Source organism: Trachurus japonicus, chromosome 23, assembly GCF_045865225.1.
Source record: "Trachurus japonicus isolate A0001 chromosome 23, Traja_1.0".
Lineage (NCBI taxonomy): Eukaryota > Metazoa > Chordata > Actinopteri > Carangiformes > Carangidae > Trachurus > Trachurus japonicus.
Genome location: NC_140929.1, coordinates 2,521,404 through 2,532,643, shown reverse-complemented (window position 1 = coordinate 2,532,643; position 11,240 = coordinate 2,521,404). Strand labels below are relative to the sequence as shown.

At 40.7% G+C, this 11,240-nt stretch overlaps 1 protein-coding gene across 1 annotated transcript; it reads right to left on the bottom strand.

The window, feature by feature from the left end:
• Nucleotides 1-5,416: 5,416 nt before the first annotated feature.
• Nucleotides 5,417-11,191, bottom strand: LOC146962305 (uncharacterized). The gene is made up of 8 exons (XM_085769222.1): nt 11,119-11,191; nt 10,878-11,009; nt 9,820-9,894; nt 8,945-9,040; nt 7,894-8,016; nt 6,916-6,963; nt 6,704-6,787; nt 5,417-5,654 (listed from the first exon to the last, which is right to left on the bottom strand). Exons 1-8 carry the CDS (start codon nt 11,143-11,145, stop codon nt 5,529-5,531), a joined length of 711 nt encoding a protein of 236 aa, XP_085625348.1. The 5' UTR covers nt 11,146-11,191; the 3' UTR covers nt 5,417-5,528.
• Nucleotides 11,192-11,240: the final 49 nt, after the last annotated feature.

Below are 11,240 nucleotides of genomic sequence, written 5' to 3'. Positions count from 1 at the left end.
GGCTCGGCCGCCCGGAGGGGGGCGGGGAGACAGAGAGTGAGGCGGTGATTCTGGAGAACTGGTGCCGGAGAGGAGAAGCTCTGTTCCGGGAAGAGGAAAGGAAAACTTCCATGTAGGGAAGGCGGCGGGAAGCGGCGCGGATTGGCCAGGAGGAGGGAGCACAGTTACAGTAATCAATGACAGATAGATTTATTTGGGAAACGTTTTATTTTACTGTTTTCCTTAGAAAGTGGCAAAGAGGCTGTAAAACAATACTAAGGAAAAATGTGAGGCGTTAGGTCCAGGGCCGTTGCTAGGAATTCTGGGCCCCCTTAAAGAATACTAAAGTGGGCCCCTCCCCCTAACTTCTCCTTTTTTTTCTTAGACTAATTATGTATTATCGTTTTTTATTTAGCCTTCTTTGTTTTGATGCTAATGCAGCATTACACTGCAAAAACTCAAGTATCTTACCAAGAATATTTGTCTTATTTCTAGTCAAAATGTCATTTCTAGTCCAAACAAATCTCATTATACTTAAAATAAGACACATCATATTAAAAGTAGCTTGTTTTTAGACACTTTTTACTTCTTTCAAGCAGATTTTCACTTGGAATAAGTAGAAAAAATATGATAGTGGAGCAAGTTTTTCTTCCTTATTACAAGCACAAAAACTTACTTTCACTGGCAGATTTTTCTATTTACTGTGAATTTAAGTGAAAATGATCTAAAAACAAGTTAATTTTTAGGTGATGAGTCTTATTTAAAGTGGAAAGAGTTTAGTTTTGACTAGAAATGAGACATTTGGACAAGAAATAAGACAAATATTCTTGGAAAGATGTTGAGTTTTTACAGTGTACTATGAGTATTAGTCAGGGTCTTACGCAGAATAAATCAGTCATACAAAGATTAGACTACTGGGGTCTTTTATGGGCCCCACTGGGCGCTGGGCCCCTAGAATTATCATCACCTTTCTCCCCTATACAACGGCCCTGGGTAGGCCTAGTTGGTATTGTTAGTTGTTTACTACAGATTGAGATTGCAGACTTTACTCACTGCAAAAACTCAAAATCTTTCCAAGAATATTTGTCTTATTTCTTGTCAAAATGTCTCATTTCTAGTCAAAACTAATCTCTTTCCACTTAAAATAAGACTCATTACCTAAAAATGAACTTGTTTTTAGATCATTTTCATTTGTTTCAAACAAATTTTCACTTGAAATAAGTAGAAAAATCTGCCAGCAAGTTTTTTGTGCTTGTAATAAGGAAGAAAAACTTGCTCCACTATCAGATTTTTCTACTTATTTCAAGTGAAAATCTGTTTGAAAGAAGTAAAAAGTGTCTAAAAACAAGCTACTTTTAAGTATAATGAGATTTGTTTTGACTAGAAATGAGACATTTTGACTAGAAATAAGACAAATATTCTTGGTAAGATATTGAGTTTTTGCAGTGCTGTAGCTGCATTAAAGGAATAGTTCACCAAAAAATGAAATTCAGTCATCATTGACTCACCCTCATGCTGATGAATACTCTGGAGTAGTTTTTTATTCCTCAAAGTCAAAGGTCATCTGGAGACCTGGGAGGCCGGTTCCTAGTCCAACCAAAACTTTAAGAGTAATAGGGCCCGACACAAAAATGTCCATAAAACTACACAACAACCATTTAATATTCCTCCACACTGCTCGTCCACTGCAATCCAAGTGTCCTGAAGGGAGATAGTCCAGAGTTTACTGGAAATTACGTAATTTAGGACATTTTTACAACCATTTTTACTCTCACTTTCACACGATGCACGCGGACATGACCAGACTTGCCTCAATGAGGTCGTTTCCAGTAAACTCTGGACCATCTCCCTTCAGGACACTTGGGTTGCAGTGGACGAGCAGTGTGGAGGAATATTAAATGGTTGTTGTGTAGTTTTATGGATGTTTTTGTGTCAGGCCCTATTACTCTCATATAAAGTTTTGGTCAGACTAGGAACCGGCCTCCCCGGCCTCCGATGCACTTTGAGGAATAAAAAACTACTCCGGAGTATTCATCAGCATGAGGGGGAGTCATCAACAATGACAGAATAAATGTAATGTTTTGGTGAACTATTCCTTTAATGTGGAGAGAGCTCCTACATCTCAATGATGGATAATGATCATCTCTGAGCTAATGATGAATCATGAATGTGGTTGTGTGTCTGTATCTGTTGTGTGGTGAGTTGAACCTAGTTAGACATGTATAAATAGAATCACTCAGAGACATTTAGAGACTTTGGGCCCTAGTTTGCTGGCGCAGCGCAGGTGGCGCAAGGTAGCGCAGCCGGTCTAATGCAAGTTTCGACCAGCGCAGCCTAGCGCAAAGTCAGATTGGAAGATTGGCAGATCGCGCTGCGCTGAGATAGGCGTGGCCCCGCAGCAGGGGGAGGCGTCACAGATTCAGCTTGGTGCAGTGGAAGTTTTGTCCGAAAATGTCCCGCCGAGGTTGCGCTGAAAGCTCGCCACCTCCAACCAGGTCTAATCTCAGCGCAGGGCGAAGCGCAGCAGGTGCAGTGGAAGTTTGGCTGACTGACCTGCAGTGCACACACGTCACCAAGACCTCACAGGCAGATCTCCACAGTTCCAGACACATTTCAATGCAATAAATATCCACAATAACCACTATTTAATGCAACTAACGGAATCAACACGTGAATTTATATCTATATAGATTGTCCCGTCACATCTGACGTCAGATCAAAGCAGAGATCAAAGGCTGTGGCACGCGCAATGGAAACTCCACCTGAATTAACACAGCAGGGACGAACTGGCACTGAAAAGCAGCTGTGGATGTCCCAAAAGCAGGACTGAGGGTGGATGACTGCATGTCGCTGCCGTGTTGAGATACCACTCTGCCCTTGTGATGATCGCTGTATTTATTTATTTATTTATTTATTTACTTATTAATTCATTAGCGGAGAGCGACCGCATCACGCAGCCGTAATGAAAAACAAAACACAAATCATCATCTCTCTTAGTCCACCACAACAGCCTCGGTATCAGATAGTCAGTATATAGCCTACTACAGTATACTCAGCATCTCTATCACAGAAAAAAAAGAGAAAAAAAGAGACGGACAGAGAGAGAGAGAGAGAGAGAGAGAGAGAGAGGGGGGGAGGGAGAGAGAGAGCGGGAGTCCTTTACGCTGATTTAATCCACATGGTCTGTGTTTATGTTGTGATTAGTGTACACCTGTCATCTTGCTTACATAGGGTTTGAATAAATGTGAGTTTCTTTATTAGTGTATTAGTTGTTTCTTAGATTGGGTAGGGGTTCTCAGTATATCAGATCAAACCTGGTTAAGTATATTAGTAAACTCATTATTGGTCACTCTGAGCTCGGACCTCCGGACCAAAACAGCTGTTTCCTCCTGGGAGAGGTTCGGCCTCTGGCGTCGCTGTCTCCTCCGTCCATGTCCAAGTATAAAATGACAAACTTGCAGCGCGCATCACCCGCCGCGCAGTTAAAGGTGAGGAGAGGAGCTCCTTTGATTGGTGAAGATCTGACTCGGCTGTGTCAAACCCACTCCACGCCTTTCTCTCCTCCTCCTGTCTCCCTCCCGCCCTCTCTCCTCCCTCTTCACCGTTTGCGCCGGTGGGAGGGACGAGGGGAGGGGTTGCGCTAGTCTAAGTCTGACTGCGCGGCCCAGCAAACTTGCGAAATGGACCTGGGCCACACCCCGTTGGCGTGGCGAAGCTGCGCTGATGCTAGACTTCACCTGGTCGACGAAACAAGGGCCCATCTCACTCTTTTACTAAAGTGCTGCATCTGGCTCTAATAACTGTAGACAAAATCATAAAAAACAAACTGCATCCTCCAAAAAGAAAAGAAAAGAAAAGAGAAAAGATCGTACAGATGAATCAACACCTCCATCCTGCACCGTTTCTCTGAATGTTTTCTTCAGTCCCACAGATCAACTTCTTTACCTCTTGACATTAGAAGTTGTGCAGACCGCTTCCTGTTGATGTGGTTTGACAGTTTGTTTGGTTTATTATTAAAGAGGAACTACAGTATATCAGTTTATCTTAAAGGGACAGTTCAACGACCTGCACATTCACCACGCTATCAAATAATCATGTAATATTAGAGACAGAGTTGCTTTTAGAGGTAAATGCAGCCGGAACTACATTTCAGACACGGCTGCTGGGCGGAGGGATTTCAAAAGTGCAAGTAGTTCAGGTAACTCTTTAATTTACAGGCTGTTAATTATGTGATAATGTCTAGAAATGGTCAAGATATAACGTTCAATTTCATAGTAGCCTAATGTCAGGTTTTCTTCATAAAGGCAAAAGATTACACATATATTTTTTGGAAAAGACCTGAATTTTTCTCCACCAAGTTCTTTCAATTGACCCATATTTCTGTGATATTTCTATGCAATCAACTGCTATTTCTTGGCGATATTTCTCAACATTAGTATGAAATTGACCGTTATTTCTTGACTATTTCTAGACATTATGATGGAATTAATTGTTTTTTCTTGACATCATGTAATTAACGGCCTGTAAATTGAAAAACTGTCCCTGAAGGCAACGTGCATCAGTGGTTTTACATGAATTTCCCTCTAAAACAACTCTGTCTGGTAACGTTGTGTGATTATCTCATAGCGTGGTGAATGTGCAGCTCACAACTTGTCCACCAGAGCGTTGTGGAGTTGTTGGATTGTGTATTTGATGAGTTTGATGAGGGAAACCAAGAAATCCCATAATGAGCCTCCGTAGCGTAGCTCTGAGCAGCTCACGGCTCTGCTCCGCCGATCTCAAAACAACATGCACCGATAATTAAAGGTAATGAACCTACTGCTATTTATTTATTTGGTTCATTTCGGGCATGTCAATTAGTCATCATCATCACACATCATCTCAATCCAATTAATACAATACACATGACCGAAAGGGAAAGCGGGAGAAGCAAAAGCTTATCTAGTCCCGCCCCCAGTACTCACATATTCATTTTTTCTGCATGTTACATTTTTGACATAACATTCTTCCAGTATTTTCAAAATTTAACAATTTAACAATTTGACATGACATTTTTTGTTTTGTTTTGTTTGTTTTTTTTAACATGACATTTCTCAATTTTTTTTTTTTTTTTTTTTTTTTTCAACATTTGACATTTTGACATAATGTGTTGCAGCATTAGGCAGTATGTAGAGTTGAAGAAATTGAAGTCCAGCTCTAGATAGAGCATAAGGATTACGTGTGTGTCTGCACATGTGTCCAACCGTCATGAGCGAACAACAGTCTATAGACTATAGGGATTATGGTGAGAGGAGGATCTGACTGAATGTTGAACTATCCCTAGAAATCCTGCATAGTTCCTTTTTAATAATAAACGAAACAAACGGTCAAACTATGTCAACAGGAAGTAGTTTGGATAACATGGTAGATGATAAATAACCTTATCCACCGCTCCATGGATTGATTTCTCACCGGCTTCGTTGTTGGAAACAAATGCACATGGAGAAGAGACTTGTATAGTTTGCATTTAAAGTAAAATAAATAAGGCATCACAGTGTTGTATATATTGTCTACACAGAGCGGTGGTGCAGCCGGTTGTAGGCCGGTGGAGCGTGTGTGAACATCAGAGTCACACACAGCGGCGGTCTGCTGGCGACCGAGCTCATCTGGTGAACCGTCAACGCCACCGACAGAAGCTGCAGCAACGCAACACAACACAACACAAGAGAAAAGAGATAAAGAGAGAGAAAAAAAAACAATCAAACCAAAAACAAATTCAACAAGGCAACTTTTAGACTACATGGTCTAAGTTACAGGCCTACCATAAGAATTCAGATCAAACAAGCATTTAGCTTTCACAACAAATGTGTATATTCTTTTAGTACTTTGGTTTTAGACATATTTTTGAAAGAGGAAATCGAACTACACATTCTTAATTCATCATCACAGTTATTCCACTTAGTCTACTTGCCAACAATGAGTACCCGGAAATGTTGAGTACCCCAAAGTTTTCTGTTAGAAATAGATAGTATGGGTCCCCAGTATTCAGAAACTGCCGGATGCTAACTTGTATATTGGGCAATTAGCATAATTGACATAATTAACATAAATTAGCATATTTGCCTATATGGGCAATATTTCAACAAAATTGACTTGGCTGATCTGGGTAATATTGGAGTGGTTTTAGGGGTTATTGGTGATGCTGAATCCATTTCTGACATTTTCAGAATTCAAAATGGCTGTCTAAACCGGAAGTGACTCCAATATTGCCCAGATCAGCCAAGTCAATTTTGTTGAAATATTTCCCATATAGGCAACTAACTAACTAATTTATGCTAATTATGTCTGTTATGCTAATTGCCCAATATATATAAGTTGGCATCCAGCAGTTTCTGAATACTGGGGACCCATACTATATATATTTCTAACATAAAACTTTGGGGTACTCAACATTTCCGGGTTCACAATGGGACCCCATGGGCTGGCAAGTAGACTGTTAACACCTCTAACAGAAACACATCGCTGTTTAATATGAGTTTTTATTTGAGGTTTGTTGAAAACACCTAATCCCCTCAGTTCATACCGACTCTCTCTGATTTCAAACAGCCTCTGAGTACTATAACAAAGCATATTATTATGCACTTTAAACATGATTTGTGCCACGTCAGTTCACAGTCGACAGCGTTTCTGTTTGTCTAGGTCAAATCAAACGACACTTTTATTTACAAAGAGACCTTGAACTCACCGTCAGGATGAACATGGCGCTGTGGACGGCCAGCGCCATGTCAGTGTTTGTTCTGATGGACGACATGATGATGGGGAAGCAGGGCTGAAGATGGAGGACACACACACACACACACACAGTTTACAGGAAAAGAAAGAAACCATTGTTTTGTTTTCCTAGATCACATTTCCAAAACGTTTCCCTCATGGAAAAGTGGCCAGTCGTCCACTGACCTTAGAGAAGACCGACTTCTTCTGCCGGAAAAGGTTCAACAGGAAGTTCTGGAAAACAGAGAAACCATGGCAACAGCTTTTCACCTTCAGTTCAGACCTTCAACAAAGGTTTTCTTTTTGTAAGTAATGATAGATAGATAGATAGATAGATAGATAGATAGATAGATAGATAGATAGATAGATAGATAGATAGATAGATAGATAGATAGATAGATAGATAGATAGATAGATAGATAGATAGATAGAACGATAGATAGATAGATAGATAGATAGATAGATAGATAGATAGATAGATAGATAGATAGATAGATAGATAGAACGATAGATAGATGGATAGATACATAGAACGATAGATATTTAGATAGATAGATAGATAGATAGATAGAACGATAGATAGATAGATAGATCGATAGATAGATAGATAGATAGATAGATAGATAGATAGATAGATAGATAGATAGATAGATAGATAGATAGATAGATAGATAGATAGATAGATAGATAGAACGATAGATAGAACGATAGATAGATAGAACGATAGATAGATAGATAGATAGATAGATAGATAGATAGATAGATAGATAGATAGATAGATAGATAGATAGATAGATAGATAGATAGATAGATAGATAGAATTACACACAGTGACAATAACAACACAAAGAATAAAAAGAAAGAACAACCTGTACATATGAAATGCAATAAAAATGTATATAAAACAAATAAGCAGTGTTAGGTTGGTCGGTGTAGCTAAAGTTAAGTTTTGCCTTCAAGTTAGGTTTCCAATAACGGTTAATCATAAAGTTATTTTAGGTTTAGACTTAAGCTTTGGTTCCAGATTAGAGCTAGGTTGTAAAAAAAGAAGTGGTTTAGGTTAGTTCTGGTATCAGCAGCGTTGAATCACAGCAGTTGTGTGTGTCTGTCAGTGTGTGTGTGTGTGTGTGTGTGTGTGTGTGTGTGTGTGTGTGTGTTACTCACACTGCTGTAGTCGACGGTCTGACACACACCGTCCGTCTCGTCCTCCTCCACATGGACACACAGACACGAGTCGGGGACGTCGTCCTCCCAGTCTCTGTAGCTGAACATCCCACAGCAGCCGAGCTGAACACGGGAGGAGGAGGAGAAGTTTGGTTTATGGGATGTAATTCACTAGGTTTAAAGGGATAGTTCAACATTTTGGCAAATTGGCCCATTGCCATAATCCCTATAGTCATAGCAGTAGGTTCGTTACCTTTAATTGTCGGTGCAAGCTATTTTTAGAACGGCGGAGCAGAGCCGTGAGCTGCTCAGAGCTACGCTACGGAGGCTCATTATGGGATTTCTTGGTTTCCCTCATCTAACTCATCAAATACACAATCCAACAACTCCACAACGCTCTGGTGGACAAGTTGTGACCTGCACATTCACCACGCTATGAGATAATAACACAACGTTACCACACAGAGTTGTTTTAGAGGGAAATACATGTAAAACCACTGATGCACGTTGCCTTCAGGGACAGTTTTTCATCAACAGTCTCTGTATTTCCCTCTAAAACAACTCTGTGTGGTAACGTTGTGTTATTATCTCATAGCGTGGTGAATGTGCAGGTCACAACTTGTCCACCAGAGCGTTGTGTTGTCGAGTTGTTGGATTGTGTATTTGATGAGTTTGATGAGGGAAACCAAGAAATCCCATAATGAGCCTCCGTAGCGTAGCTCTGAGCAGCTCACGGCTCTGCTCCGCCGTTCTAAAAATAGCTTGCACCGACAATTAAAGGTAACAAACCTACTGCTATGACTGGGCCAATCTGCCAAAATGTTGAACTATCTCTTTAGGATAATTCAAATAGTTGTACTAAAGTATCTGCTTTCTTCTGTTCAATCCAAACTTTATTTACATTAAATATGGTTTAGATTTTACATCAAATCATCTTTTTTCTTTTCAGCTGAGGAGGAATAATGTAAATATCAAGACACATGGTTATTATTTACGGCGGTCTCGTATTGGTTTGGTCTCGGTCTTCTTGACTACAACACTTGGTTCTTACCGACGCCTGCAGACCTTTGACCCGGTCCTTGATGTGGTCTGAGGCCTGATTCAGAGGCAGATGGGACCGCCACCATCCCTCCATCGTCCTCTCCAGCTGTCGACAGGGAAAACCAAGACAACGGGACATCGGCTCATCACTATATCTGGACTGAAACTGTTGAGTAGAAGCTCAGTAGAAACCACAGTAGAGACTCTAGGGTCAGGGCCGGCCCTAGGATTTTGGTGGCCCCCTAAACAAGATTTTTGTTTGTGGCCCTGCACTCTAAGCACAAACACCAAATCACTGGTTAAAACTGAATACAGACGTGTTTATGCCCTCTGAGGTTTGAGGCCATTTTCTCGACTTTTACATATTTTCTTAAATTGATCTTTTTAAGATACTTGCAGATGTAACAATACTCAAGTGTTTTATGTCTAAATATTAGAACCTCCGCTGTAAAGAAATAATTTAGGCCAAATGCTGGAAATTTGAGGTCTGCTTTTTGAAAAAAATTCAAATCCCTTGTGAAAACACAGCTTCAGTCATGAGAATGAACTGTTTTGGTGCTTGAAATAGGATATGAATAAAAGTAATAGATAAGTGTAGAAAACAAGTCTAAAATGACATTTTGTAAGATTGTTTTTTGAGCACAAATGTTGTCATTCTGCCGTTCTATTTTCACCAAATGTCTCAAATGTGAGATAAAAGAAGCTGAATATTGACTTCACATTACATATAAAGCTCATAGCTGCACGTGCAGACCTCAGGATGTTTAAATGACTTGATGAACCCCGCTACCTTTCTGATCATGTGGCCCCCCACCTAACGGCTGTGGCCCTAAACAACCACATAGAGGGTTTATGCCAGGGGCCGGCCCTGTCTGGGGTTGTTACCTGAGGACGGAGCAGAGCAGCAGGAACTCCGGCCTTCAGCATCAACACAGCGACGGTCAGAGCACAGACCAGACTCTGACAGGAAGACAGAGAGAGGACACGGATCAGTCACTGAAGACTCATGTCACACCGGCGCCTCCTGCTGGTCGTAACGTCTCAATGAGACTTTGGTTTCTCTGTGGCCTGGTCGCCTTGTTTTTGATTTTATTGACCAGGTGTGAAGAAGCTTCGTGGGTCAGTTGGACCAAATGAAGATCACAGGCCAGATTCACAAAACATCTTCTTAAGTGTCATTTTTTTTTCTTAACTTCAGTCTTAAGAAGAAAAGAGAGAAGAAGCCAAAGTTCTTAAGTATTTTCTCAACTTTCTTCTTAAGAAAAAACTTAAGAATAAATGGTATTCTTGAAATCAAGGTTCTCAAATTTGTTCTTAACTTTAAGACAATATGAATGTGAATAGGTAAGCCTCTAATATCACCTTTTGCAACAAATTTGGACAAGTTTAGAATAGTAGGTCATAGTTTAAGTAAATATAATTTGTAAGTTTGTAATTTGTAGTTTCGTACCTCAGGGTCCCTCCCACCACTGACACAGCTTCAGCCACTTTGGCCCACCCTCTTGTCTTATTTTCTGCTGTTATTCCCATATTATTAATTTTCCCCAGTAGTAATTTTTTTTCGTACATTAATTTCATCCACCATAACCTCAAGCTCCTGCCTTGAAAAGTTTCTTCTCCATGGTTAGTGAGTGACTGACAGTTAAGACTCAAACTATATACAGGTATATGCTGTTTGTTGGTGCAATGCAATGTAATGCAGTGACGTATTTTAAGAAGTCCTTAAGTAGGAAAAATAAGAAATTCGTAAGAAGTGACTGATCTTAAGAAAATATTGAGGAATAGCACTTAAGAACTTTCTTATGAACTTCTTAATTTTCTTCTTAAGATCTTTCTTAAGAACATATTGGTGAATCCTGCCCCATTATGTTCTGTTGGATCTGTATTGTCTCTGAGACCTTTGACCTTTGACCTTTGACCCTGTCTCCACCGTTTCTCCTCACCATCATCAGAGCCGCCAGGTTTCTCCTCAGGCCTCCGTAGACTCCCAGAATGCTCATCACCATCATCCCCACGGCAACCGCATCACTCTCCATTATGTGCAGAGCGGTGCAGTCGGTGTCCTCGTCCTCCACCTGGACGCCAGAGAGAGAGAGAGACGATTGGTTGGCCATATTCAGGTGTGTGTGTGTGTGTGTGTGTGTGTGTGTGTGTGATGTTAGCTGGTGTGGTGTTGCCCCTTACATCAACGTCTCCATGGAAACAGTCCATAGGTGGAGACAGCAGACCGTGAGAGACGAGGAGGCCGAGAGCAGCTGTGACCTGAAACGTGGACATGCAGGACGTCAGTGATCGTCCAATCACAG